Source organism: Dipodomys ordii, unplaced genomic scaffold, assembly GCF_000151885.1.
Source record: "Dipodomys ordii isolate 6190 unplaced genomic scaffold, Dord_2.0 Scaffold102, whole genome shotgun sequence".
In the NCBI taxonomy this organism is placed as follows: Eukaryota; Metazoa; Chordata; class Mammalia; order Rodentia; family Heteromyidae; genus Dipodomys; species Dipodomys ordii.
In genome coordinates, this window is record NW_012267318.1 from 5,523,640 (window position 1) to 5,537,613 (window position 13,974).

At 39.5% G+C, this 13,974-nt stretch overlaps 1 protein-coding gene across 1 annotated transcript in view; it reads left to right on the forward strand.

Moving 5' to 3' along the window:
- Fry (furry homolog (Drosophila)) overlaps positions 1–13,974 on the forward strand; it is a 291,396-nt gene that overhangs the window by 134,830 nt on the left and 142,592 nt on the right. Inside the window, exons 12-16 of the mRNA XM_013027318.1 lie at positions 3,966–4,069; positions 4,948–5,056; positions 8,216–8,302; positions 11,053–11,224; positions 13,421–13,553. Coding sequence (XP_012882772.1) covers positions 3,966–4,069; positions 4,948–5,056; positions 8,216–8,302; positions 11,053–11,224; positions 13,421–13,553 — 605 coding nt within the window. The remainder of the gene's footprint in view (positions 1–3,965; positions 4,070–4,947; positions 5,057–8,215; positions 8,303–11,052; positions 11,225–13,420; positions 13,554–13,974) is intronic.

The following is a 13,974-nucleotide window of genomic DNA, read 5'->3' on the forward strand; positions in this document are numbered from 1 at the left end:
ACACACACACACACACACACACACACACACACACACACACTCAAACCAAAAACATTGTTGGAAAGAGCGAGGGCACTGCCAGGAGCAGGGAATAGAAACAAGGAATATAATTAGAGGGATGACACCAGACTCTTGCTGAGCTGTAGGAATTTTCCAAGTAGAGAAAGGGCAGGGAGGCATACCAGACAATATGAGAATTGCAAAGGTCTATTACTCTATGAGATTTACTGACCATGAGGTAAAGGCCTAGATATCCTGGGCAGCTAGACACAAGAGTGTCATGTTATGGCATGAAGGCATTATCTATTAATTTATCAAAAGCCACTGAAGGACTTTAAATGGCAGGGAATTAAGTAGGCATGTGTGTAGTTTAAGAGTATCATTTAACCATACAGGGAATGAATGAGAAGCAAGGAAATTACTTTAGGAGACAGTTGCAGTGAGATTATCCTCAAGTGATGGAAGTCTATTACTAGTACATAATGTATAAGACAGAGCAAAACCAAAAGCACTCAGCTCTTTCAGTCTCTATCAGAGCAATCTCAGTCATGATATTTATTTCTTAAGTTTATCTTTTTCTTTTTTTTTTTTTTTTTGCTGGTACTGGGACTTGAACTCTGGGCCTCATGTTTTTGCTTAGCTTTTCCATTTAAAGCTCACACTAAACCACATGAGCCATATATAGCTCCACTTCCAGCTTTTTTTATTAATAAGTTTTTTATTGTGAAAATACCATACAGAGGGGGTACAGTTACATGAGCAAGGTAATGAGTACATTTCTTATCAAGCATTGTTGCCGCCTCCTTTGTTTTTCCCCTACCATCCCTTCCCTCCCATCTCCACAACTACATTCCTCCCCCCACATCCCCACACCCTCGACCTAAATTGTAAAGTTCGTTTTTCAACATAGTGTCTTGTATATTTCACTGTTGCAATGGGTCCACCTGTATCCCTATTTAAACAATTTGTTTTTTCCCTTCCCCTTCCCAAATTATACCAACATCAAATACAGTGAAAACAGGGTTTGTTTTTTAATATATGCATTTGTTTCTAAAAAGTTGTACTATTTATTTTCCTAGAGCTGCACAATTTATTTGGAGGGATAAGCATGCAAGAATGTCTAGAAAATCCCTTATAATAAAAATATTGTTAAAAGCAATAAGCAGTAGAATGTAGACATACTACATACTTAAATACCTTATAAAACCTTAACAAACTAATATAATACTAGGGTTTGAATAAACAAGGAAAACAAAAAAATGAGAAACAGACCTTTTTGCATACAGAAATGTAGGCTTTGAGAATGACAACCATAATAAAAAAGTTGGTCTTAAATGACATACATTGAGTAAATTTTTCTTCCTCAAATCTAAAATTGTCTTACTAAAGTCTTTCCTGTAGAATTCATTTCTGTGGCTCATCCTTAGATAGTTGCAAGGTAAAATGTATTCTCTATCATTTCTGAGCAATTATAAATCCTCCCCAAATACATTCACCATATTATTCTACAAAGAAAAAAAAAAGCAAGGAAAAGGTAGAGAATGGAGAAGGAAAAAGAAGAAATGTAAAGGAAAAGACCTAAAAGAAAGAGATTCACACTGAAACACACACTGCTTTCTCTCCTGCCGACAAACAGGCATTCTTAGAAATGCAGCAATAAGCAATGCTCCCACACTCAAGATAGATTGTTAAATTGATTGGTTGATTGCAGTGCTGGGGATACAACACAGAGCCTCTCCCGTTCAAGGCAAAATGCTAGGCTAGCTTTAATGGGATTAAGTCCAAAACATCAAAGAGGAATGCCAAGGCTTCACAAAAGACATTCAAGTCAACCATACAGAAGTAGGGTAGGTAGGTGTGATGGGCACACCTGTAAATGAATGAATGAATGAATGAATGAGTTGGTGGATGGTTATGTGAATGGATGAATGGATGGAAGGGTTTATATGGGAGAAAGATGAATGGGTTTCTATGGGAGAAAAGAATGTGGGTAGAGGTGACACTCCTTACATGAAATGGTGGGAACACAGCATAACTAGTTTATGGAGCTGTGAGAGAATAACTAGATGAAACCAAGTACTGGTGACTCACACCTGTAATCCTAGCTACTTAGGAGCCTGAGATCTGAGGATCAGGGTTCAAAGCCAGCCTGGGGGAAAAAATGTCCATGAAGGTCTTATTTACAATTAACCAGCAAAAAAAAAAAAAAAAATACAAATGGAGGTTTGATTGAAGTGGTAGAATGCCAGCCTTGAGCAAATAAGGCCAGGCCATGAGCAAAAAAAGACCAGTACCAGCAAAAAACAAACAAAATAAATAAATTAAAAGAATAACAGGGTGGCAGAAAATATTGGGTAGAGCCAAAAACTGATGAGCAGGTATGCCATGCCTAGAAAGGTTAACTCACTCATAGGCATCAGGAAGCCACCCAGTCAGATTTCTAAATAAAGAAAACTGTAATAGCTTCAGCTAGGGCCACAGGAAGGAATGAACTTAATACAGTTAGGAGGTTCCTGCCCCAGCCCAAGTGACAGTGCTGAGCACTTACCTGTAGCACAGGAAGTGGTGATGGTAGTGTTATCATACTCCAGAGAAAATCTACGAGACTGATTAACAGGATATAGTAAGAGTAGAAAGAAAGAGATGAAGGTGACGTCCATCTAGTGAGAAAACCTGTGCTTTTCTCTCTGCCTCCTGTCATCCAGCAGGTCTCCCTGCCTCCACTCCATTCTTCATACTCTGGACTCCAGACTTCTTGCCTGTCTCCTTGATGTCAGTAACCATGTCACCATCCTGAGAGGCCTGAACCCACTATGGAAGTGGCCTTATCAGCCACCGTTCCTTCCCTTTGGCCTTCTACACTAGCCTTTACCAGCGTACAAACCATCCCTAGGTTCCAAATCAGCCCTCTCCCTACTCCCTTGGCCGCCAGGGCCTGCTACCTCCACCTGAGACGCTCTCCTACCCACCAGGATTTCCACACCTTTCAAAGTTTCTCATGCCTAGCACAATGGCAGACCCAGGGTAACCACTCACATATCTATTGAAAGAAGGAGTACATGAGTTAATGAAGAAGTTAAATGGAGGAGTATATGAATGAAGGAATATATATGTGAATGGGTTGATAGTGAATTTTCATCTATAAATCTTTCCTGCTCTGTAGAGTTTGCCATGGTTTGCCTGTGTTCTGTACCCTAGTTCCTATCTGCCAATTTTTTTGGACTCTCTTAGTGTGTGTGGGGGGTGGGTGTGTGTGGGGGGGGTGGGTGTGTGTGTCCGCATGCTGGAACTAGACCTTGGATGGGCCTTGAATTCAAGGCCTTAGCTCTCACTTGGCTTTTTTGCTTTTCATTCTTGTTGTTGGTCATAGGGCTTGAACTCAAGGTCTGGGTGCTGTCCTTGAGCTCTTTTGCTCAAGTGGTAGCACTCTACCACCTTGAGCCACAGTGACACTTTCAGTTTTTGAGTGGTTAATTAGAGATAAGAGTCTCATGGGAACTTTTCTGCCCCAACTGGCTTTGAACTGCAATCCTCAGATCTCAGCCTCCTGAATAGCTAAGATTATAGGTATGAGCTACCAGCACCCAGCTCACTTGGCTTTTTTGCTCAAGGCTGGCATTATATCACTTTATCCACACCTTGGCTTATACTATCTTCGAGCTTACTATTTTTTGCCTGTCTCTCACTCCCCTCCCACTCCAGAAAGTGGAACATCTTCAGAAACAGGGTATTCTATTTTCACTGTAATCCAGGTTCCAACATAGGGCCTTGTGAGAGAGGAATTTGATGGGGTTGGCAGGGAGAAGAGGGGCTGTTACCAAACCATACCCGATGGGTCCCAGATAACAGGGCATTCCTACAGGCACCCACCACCCATCTGGCCTCTCTTTTTAGCCATTTAGAGAAGAATCACCTCTATAGATGCCCACTTAATCACTAATCTTCTCTTTTGGTTTCTGTTGTAGAATAAAGACCCCAAGATGGCTCGAGTTGCACTGGAATCTCTCTACAGATTACTTTGGGTTTACATGATTCGTATTAAATGTGAAAGCAACACAGCTACTCAGAGGTGAGGATCTGGATTGTATTGATGGTGTTGTGCCACTGAGTTAATCATTATAATCATACTGGTCAGCCACTTCAGAGGTGTTTTCTTTTCCTTCTTTTCTTTTTTTTTGGATTATCTATTTATTTTTCCCCAAGTATTTGTACAAATGGGTTTCAATTCAATATGTCAGTTTGTAAGTACCATGCATCTTGATTAGTGTCATCCTCCTCATCACTATCCTCCATTTCTGTCAACCTCATCCACCCCCTCAATTTACCTACTTTTATTTGCATATATGGACATTGAATATTATGATGGTGCCGGTACTGGGGCTTGAACTTGGTTTCATGCTATCCCTTGGCCTTTTCATTCAAGGCCTGTACTCAACACACTTGAGCCACAGCTCTATTTCCAGCTTTTTGCTGGTTATTTGGAGATAAGTGTCTCCTGGATTTGTCTACGTGGGTTGGCTTCAAACCATGATCCTCAAATCTCAGCCTCCAGACTGGCTAGGCAGAGGTATACCAGCACCCAGCAGAGTATATTCTTTAATTGGTATCTACACTAACCCAACTAGAGCCTGTTGAGAACAGAGAGTTTCTAAAAGGCACAAGTGCTCTGCCATTTAGTACTTGGTTTCACAGCCAGTGACTGACAGGTTGCATTTACCACATTGGCACAGGAAAGAATTATAATTTTTCTAACTGATCTTAGTTGTCCAGGAAAAAAAAAACTTCTCATCAAGTAATTATGCTAATGGAAAGGGATGAGGTGTTTTGTTGTCTTTTCCTGAATTCTCTGGTACTTAGATAAAACAAAAATATCTGCCATTTCCCCTTGGAAGAACCAGAACTCAGCCAATCTTGCTTATTTTCTCTTCTCCCCTCCTTCTTTTCCAGCCGACTTATAACCATCATCACCACACTTTTCCCCAAAGGGTCCCGAGGTGTCGTACCAAGGGATATGCCTCTGAACATCTTTGTGAAAATCATCCAGTTCATCGCCCAGGTAACCCAGAAGTTTCTGAAAATGAATTTCTTCTAATTGCTTTCAAGTAGCCAGTCTCCTCCCCATGAAGTTCTATCAAACAAAACATCTAAATGATTACCTTACGTGTTTATGCTTTTCAGAAAGACCTGTTTGTGTATGTGTTTGCACACATAGCCTCTTGCTTTACTTCCAAACAAATTGTGTCTGAGTCTGTCAAGTGTTTTTAGCATCTGACAAAGAAGCCGAGAGACAGTTGAAGTCTAATGTCACAAAGCCTGTTAGAAAAAGAGTGTCTTGCCTCTCCCTCCCTTCCTTTCTCTGGTACTCCAATCTGAATGCTACCACCAAATGAAAAAGCAACCACTCAGGTGTCGTCTGTTATTTGTAAGGATTTCTTTTTCCTCTTCTTTATGCTGGTGCTAGGACTTTAACTCAGGTTCTCACTCTCTCTTGCCTTTTCAGCTCAAGGCTAGTGCCCTTTACCACTTGAGTCATAGCTCTACTTCTGGCTTTTTGCTGGTTAGTTGGTGATAAGAGTCTCAAGGACTTTCCTGCTTGGGCTGGCTTCAAATCTCAGTCCTTAGAAGTCAGCCTCCAGAGAACCTAGGATTAACAGTGTGAGCCTCCAGCACCCAGCAGAAACATTTTTTAAGAAAATAATTTAAGCCCTGTTTTCACTGTATTTGATGTTGGTATAATTTGGGGAGGGGAAGGGAAAAAACTTTGTTTAAATAGGGATATAGGTGAACCCATTGCAACAATGAGATGTACAAGATGCTATGTCGAAAAACGAACTTTACAACCTTTTTGGGGGGAAGGGGAGGAAAGTAGTCATGGAGATGGGAGGGCAGGGATGGTAGGGGAAAAACAAAGGAGGAGGCAACAATGCTTGATAAGAAATGTACTCATTACCTTGCTCATGTAATGGTAACCCCTCTGTATGGTATTTTCACAATAAAAAAAACTTATTAAAAAATAAAATTTAGTGAAACTTGAGGAAAACATAATAGTGTTCTAATTTTCCTCTATGGAAAAAAATGAAGAATTTTATACAGAGTTTAGCAATTATCAAGTTAAATTCAGTTGTGGGGTGGTTGGTTTTTTTTTTTTTTGGCCCCAAACTGTTCTAAGCTATTTTTGTATAACTTTATCATGTATTAATGCATTCTAAAACTGAGTCCAGTAACATTTAAGTAGTTTCTATATGGACTTTGTTATTTAAATCTGAGATTCTTGTTTTCTATTTCTTCTTCTTTGGAACTGACCGTTGAAGCCCAGGCCTCAGCCAAGCTAAGCTAAGCACACACTCCCCACTTCTTCCAGTCCCAGCTTTGACTTTTTAAAAAAAACTTCCTAGGTAAATGCTGTTACTTCAGCAGTGAGGTTTGTTTGCATATATGCATGCTTACACACAGGGCCTAGTTGCTCTCACTTGGCTTATTTGTTCAAACTAGCACTCTCCTAATGGAGCCACAGCTCCACCTCTGACTTTTTGCTGATTAATTGGAAATAAGAGGGGCTGGGAAGGTGGCTCAGTGGTAGAGCGCTTGCCATGCATGCCTGAGGCCCTGGGTTTGATTCCTCAGCACCACATAAGCAAAAAGAAAAAAGCCGGAAGTGGCGCTATGCCTCAAGTGGTAGAGTGTTAGCCTTGAGCTGAAGAGCTGAGGGACAGTGCCCAGGCCCAGAGTTCAGGCCCCACGACCGGACCCAAAAAAAAAAAAAAATTGGAACTAAGAGTCTAAAGGACTTTTCTGCCCAAGCTGGCTTCAAGCCACAAGCCTTAGATCTCAGCCTTCAGAGTAGCCAGGATTATGTGCATAAGCCACCAGCACCCAGGTAGGAAAAGATTTTTATTCCAGTCCAGTCTCTACCATGAGCAGAGAACATCTTCTTCTTCTTTTTTAATCAGTTATTTCTTTATCTGTAAAATAAGGGTAGATATGCTTGTCCAGTATACCTTCAAATATGGTTTGGATAAATGGAAAGAGGAGGCATTAAAAGGCTGCTGGGGCCAAACATCAGGGGCTCTAACCAGTTTGTAATTCTAGTTACTTAGTAGGCTGAGACCTGAAGGATCATCATTCAAGGCTGGCCCAGGAAGAAAAGTCCTTGAGATTCCATTTCCAATTGGCCAGCAAAATGACTCACTAGAGGCATGGCTAGCAGATTCTAGCTTCTAGCCCATCAGACAAACAAGCCAAGCAAAAGCTTGAGTACAAGCCCCATACTCTCTGTCTTTCTTTCTCCCCCTGCCCCACACACATGGTTCAGGGATGACTTAATTTGTATTTCTTGCTGCATTGAGTACAATGAAATATGTCTGTAATAGGTGTATATTGAGAATGTACGTTGCTTGCTATAGAGAAGGAAAATAACTTTCTACAAATAGTTAAGAGGTGCTGAGGGAATGCTTTGATTATTCTGGAAGGTTTTTAATAAAGTGAACATGTCCTATTTGGATAGCCACACTCCTGGGTTAGCATAGCCAAGCTTAGGTGTTCTCAATTAAGCCTCATGCTGATGGCCAGTGGCTCATGCCTGTAGTTCTAGGTACTCACAAGGCTGAGGTCTAAGAATTGAGGTTCAAAGCTAGATTGAGCAGGAAAATCTGAGAGTCTTATCTCCAATTAACGGGCAAGAAGCCAGAAGTGGAGATAGTATATAGGACCTAAGTCCCGTACTGGTACCACACACACACACACACACACACACACACACACACACACTCACGAAAGATGTCGGTTAAATATTCTTAATATATATTACTTTTAGATTCATCTTCTGACCCGTCAAATTGTCTGGTGTGGTATGAACCAGAGGATTAGGGTGACATTGTATAGAGGACAATGATCATTAAAAGTACCTTTTAAAGTTGTTTGACCAAGTCACTAGCATCTGTTGTGCAAATACAATTTGTGCTGATCCAGCTGTGCATTCAGCTGTCCTTCTGTGCCCTGTCTTTCCCCACACAGCAGACAGAGGCCAGCCTGGCTCAACCAGCAGCTCAGATGGGCCTGCTCCTTCCTCGAGGCTTCTAGGTGACCCATAAAACGTAGCAGTCCCCCTCTGCCGTCAGCAGCCACCTGTTTGGTACATAAAATGAAAAAAAAAAAAGCATTTCATGTTGAATTTGCATTTAACATTTTCATTTTGTTTTCTTGTTTTTCCCTCCAGGAACGTTTAGATTTCGCAATGAAAGAAATCATTTTTGATTTTCTTTGTGTGGGAAAACCAGCCAAAGCTTTCAGTCTCAACCCAGAGGTATGAAAGATCCTTTTATGTACTAGTAACACAGTAACACAGACCTTACCTTTGACTCTGTCAGGTCTTTTATTTGCTTCTGTTTCTGACCAAATGCAGAGGAGAAGGCTTCTCAAGTACAGTGTTGGATGAATAGATTTAGGATGATGAACAACTGACTGGCTAACACAGTCTCTTCTTATAAAATGGAATAGTTGTTATCCAAAATGATTGTCTGTGGCCCATTGCCACTGGCTCATACCGATAATCTCCTAGCTACTCAGGAGACTGAGATCTAGAGATCCAGTTCCAAGCTAGCCCAGGTAGGAAAGTTTGTGAGATTGGTATTTCCACTTAACCAGCAAAAACCTAGAAGTGAAGCTGTGGCTCAAGTAACAGAGTGCCATTCTTGAGCAAAAAAATGAAGAGACAATGTCCAGGCCCTGAGTTCAAGCCTCAGTATGTCACAAAAAAAGGAAAGGAAGGAAGGAAGGAGAGAAAGAAAGCAAGAAACAAGAAAGCAAGCAAGCAAACAAGCAAGCAAGCAAGAAAGAAAGAAAGAAGAGAGAGAAGGAAGGAAGGAAGGAAGGAAGGAAGGAAGGAAGGAAGGAAGGAAGGAAGGGAGAGAAGGAGAGAGAGAGAGGGAGAGGGGAGGGGAGGGAGGGAGGGAGGAAGGGAGGAAGGAAGGAAGGAAGGAAGGAAGGAAGGAAGGAAGGAAGGGAGGGAGGCAGGGATAGTTTGTTACTGTAAGTCAGGTTTTATTTTAGAAAAGTTTAGGAAAAGAAGTGAATTATCTTTTAACTAAATTGATACAGGTGAATAAAATTTAGTATTAGAAGGTGATGAAACAAATGAACAAATGTGTGTAATAGTAAAAATACGAAAACAGTGCAATTAAATTAATAATCTATGCACATGTTTCTGTACTAGAACTCTAGGTAGGTTGTAGGAAGGAGTCTAATTGGTACAATGCTATACTCTGCAAAGACTGTCTCAGGCTGTTGTCTTTATATAGAATAGTCAGGGTTATGTAAATCAACAGCAAATTCAATTTTAAACTTTTAAACTGTCAGAAATACATTTGCTAGGCAAACATTGTACCATTTGAGCCATGCCTTCAGCCCTTTTTTGCTTTGGTTATTTTTCAGATAGAGTCTTGTTTTTATCTAGAGCTAGTCTCAAGGAACAAAGCACAGTCTTTCTAATAAATGTCACTGAGCAATTGGATATCCACCTGCAAATTAAGTAACTCTAATCCATAATTAGACCTATATACAAAATGAACTCAAAATAGATCCTAAACTTAAAAAGTAAAACCCTGTACTGTGAATATCCCAAGATAGCTAACGTCCATATAGTCAAAGATCTAATTCTAGGATGTTAGGTTAATAAAAGAAAAATTAGATGAATTGAAAATATTTTTAAGTTTGTACTTTAACACTATTAATAAAGTGTCTCATTTCCAAACCCTTACCTGTACAAGTACTTCTATCCAGAATACATATATTTAAGAAACAAAACTCCTTCAAGTCAATAGGAAGAAAATAAGCACCCCAATTAAAACTAGAAGCCAGATACCACTGCCTCACACCTGTAAAATCCTAACTACTCAGGAGGCTGATAGCTGAAAATCTCAGTTCATGCAGACAAATCCAAGACTCATACCTTCAATTAACCACCAAAAACCAGAAGTACAGCTGTGGCTCTGAGATCTTGAGTTCAAGCCGTAGTACCAGCACAAAATAATAATAATAGTTAATAGACAAAAACAATCTTCTTCATCAATAAAGGAGACAAAGGCCAATAAGCCCATGAAAAGCTGTCCAACATTGTTGGTCACTAGGGAAGTATGATAAGAAGCCACAATGGGAGGGCTGGGTAAGATACAGGCACCTGGAATTGGTACTCTTGTAGGGAGAAGCCACTTTAGAAAGCAAATGTCTGTTTAGAGCCAATATCATGCCTTACCTTTGCTTACGAGCATTTCTTCCCATGTGCCCATATATTTTTATCAGTAATAAGTTTTGTAACATCTATTTTGTGTGTGTGCACAGGTTCTGGGGCTTGAACTCAGGGTCTGGGCACTGTCCCTGAGCTTCTTGGATGAACACTGTCACACCTGTACTTCCCACTTTGTTGGTGGCGGTAGGGTTAATTGGAGATAAGAGTCGTACAGTCTTTTTCTGCCTGGGCTAGCTTTCAACAGAGATTCTCAGATCTCAGCTTCCTGAGTAGCTAAAATTACAGGTGTGAGCCGTGGTCCCATGGCAGTATCCAACTTTTAAAATATGTGCACTAGCTTTTGTGAATCAAAAGTTAAGATCTGCAATTCAGAAAAGGGTTTATTTCATGGTTCATGTGTGGAACTCTGACTGGTTTCACTAGGTCTTGGTTAATTAACACATGATGTTTCTCTCATAAAGAACCCATTGTGTTCCCTCAGTTTACCTGATTGCATCTGCTCCCAGAATGACCACCTGTCCTTCTGAGACTCCCAGCCCCTCACCCCGAATAGAACGTGGTCTGGGACCATCTCAAACATGCTCTCCATGTTTAATGAAAGATTTGCCCATTGTTTTCCATTGATATGGCAACAAAGTGACAGAAAGGTTTATTTTCATAGCTGGCTTCCACTGTTGTCCCTTTTAATTTTTTAGTATTTTCCCATACTAGATGACAAACCAGGCTTAACTTCCTGAAAAGATTGGCGGCACAGTTTCCGTACTGTAATTGGGTCTTCCCTTTGATCACAGACATATTGTCTCTTGCAGAGAATGAACATCGGTTTACGAGCGTTCTTGGTAATAGCCGATAGCTTGCAGCAGAAGGACGGAGAACCTCCCATGCCAGTTACTGGGGCTGTACTTCCTTCTGGAAATACATTAAGAGTAAAGAAAACATACTTGAGTAAAACTCTTACTGAAGAGGAAGCCAAAATGATAGGTGGGTTTTAAACATGTGTTAGAGCTGTTCATAAGGCATTCAAAATCAACTCTAGATGTTTAACAAAGTGCTCTTTAAAAAGAAATCTTCGTACAAGTATCTGATGAAACATTCCAGTATTAATTGTGTTGATTGGTTCATGATGTGTTTTGTTCTCCTGCCCTTTTAAACTTCTTAGAGCTTCCTGGTAAGTATTTTGCCATTTAAATGTTAAGGCTTTCATCTGGATATTTGTAAACCTCTATTATTGATTGTCTACATTTTATAGTACATGTCCTAGACATCTATGTACTTTGGTAAATCATCTTGTTTATCATTCATTCATATATGTTTATATTTATTTTTCTTTATTTTTCATTTATCTTTATTTTCATTAACACTTCTCTAATTTGTATTTGAAACATGACAAATCTCATGGGGAAAAAATTTTCATTTTAAACATGACAAATCCACATCAGATTATATTGTAGATTCACTTTTTAATTTAAATCTGAAGAGGTGATTCTTTTTATACTTATTTCTGTATGCAAATGTAGGAACCTATTCCAAACTGTTAAGATAATTATGGAAGCTCAACAGCCACAATGGTTTATATCTGCCATCATATCTACGAAAGGATAGAGATCAGAAATGTTGCAGTTCAAAGCCACCTCGCGCAAAAAGTTTATGAGACCCCATCTTGACTAATAAAAGCTGGGTATGGTGATAGTGCCTGCCATTCTCGCTAGTTGAAAGGCTAAATTAAAGATTGATGCCCAGGCTACCCTTATGCAAATAAATAAATAAATTCTATTCCAAAAATAACCAGGCCAGGTGCTGGTGGCTCCTGCCTGTAATCCTAGCTACTCAGGAGAGGTCTGAAAACAGCAATTCAAAGCCAGCCTGAGCAAAAAAGTCCATGAGACTCCTATCTCCCAATAAACTACTCAGAGTCAGAAGTGCACTGTGGCTCAAGTGGTAGAGCACTAGCCTTGAGTACAATGAATCTCAGGAATGGCACCCAAGCCTTGAGTTCAAGCCTGAGGACCAGCAAAAAAACAAAAAACCTAAAGCAAAGAGAGCTGAGGTGTGGCTCAAGTGATAAAGTACCTGCTAAACTCATATGGCTTCTAAGTTCAAGCCGTAGAACAAAGATATGAGGGAAATATATCCAGAAACTTTTTGCTTTAAAATATTAATAACTTATACAATGCTTAATGAGTTAGAACAATTTATATGAGGAGTAATTATTAATAATTATTTCATTAAGTACAGGTTTTTATATATATGTATATATTTGTGTCCTATATTTTTTTGTTTTCTACTGTAGAATATTGACAGTATACTCAATGAAAGTCAAAATAATGTAACTTTAAAAACATTTTTTGTAAGGCAAATGCTCTACCACTGAGCCACCTTCCCAGCCCCAAAAACATTTTTTGTTTTTAAATGTATGGCAAAATTATTTTTGTTTTTTAAACTTTTAAGAAGCTGCACAAATCAGTTTATAAGTATGATGCATCTTGAGGTCATTTTTTTTGTAAAAAGAAAAAGAACTACATATATATGTCAGAGATTAATCTGAAATGATTAAACCTTTATCTCTAAATGAGAATTATCATCTATCCACAAAATCTCTAGTAATAGTGGATTTTCTTCTAGCCAGAAAATTTTCAAAAGATTTGCATTTCCTTGTTTACTTTAACGATTAAACAGTTCCATTAAAGTATTGGCATTCTTTTTCTTTATTTCTTCATTTATTTTTGTGTGTGTGCTTCAACTTGGGGGCGACTGTCCCTTAGCTTTTTCACTCAAGGTTTACACTCTACCACTTGAGCCACAGCTCCACTTCTGGCTTTTTGTTGATTAATTGGAGAGCAGATTCTCACAGACTTTTCTTCCTGGGCTGGCTTTGAACCAGAATCCTCAGATTTCAGCCTCTTGAGTAGCTAGAATTACAGCATGAGTCACACAGGTACCCAGCAGGAAGTATTAGACTTCTAATTGATTTAAGTAATTGTTTGGTGAACACCTGCTAAGTGCAGGGCCCTTTGCCAAGTGCCACATTAGCAGATATTGACTCAGATTCAGCTCCTCTTCTGCTCAAGGAAGTCATTTAACTCCTGGAGTTCTTCAGTAAAAACTGTTAGAAATATGCCAGGACATTATTCTTAAATCGATTTACTCAAGCATGTAACTGAAATGTACATTTTTCAGGCATGTCCTTATATTACTCTCAAGTACGAAAAGCTGTGGACAACATTTTAAGGCACCTCGATAAAGAAGTAGGGCGATGTATGATGCTTACTAACGTCCAGATGTTAAACAAAGAACCTGAAGATATGATCACGTGAGTACAGTCCAGTCTAGAGCTGCGAGGTATGGATGAACCACAGACGGAGTACCTATTCCTCTCATGTTTTCTTTCCATTTATTCTGGTTTGATCTCATCTTTTTAGAGTCAGAATCCTCAGGCATTTTAAGGATAGTAAAAAGAACAAAAGATGTTGACAATATTTTGGTTAGATCTCTTCAGCATCATTTGTCCAGTCACATAATAAATGGGACCCACAACTCCTTTACTGGTCCACACTGTTGAGAAGTGACCTTTTTACCTCCAAGTTATATCTCAACCCACATATTCAGTGACATGCCCACCTTACAGACATGCCATCTTTATAAATCTCAGGTTCATTGGACTGGGCAGACAGACCCTGATTTGTAGTTTCTTTGCAACTATGCTATTTATAAAACTATGTTGTTTTAAAAGT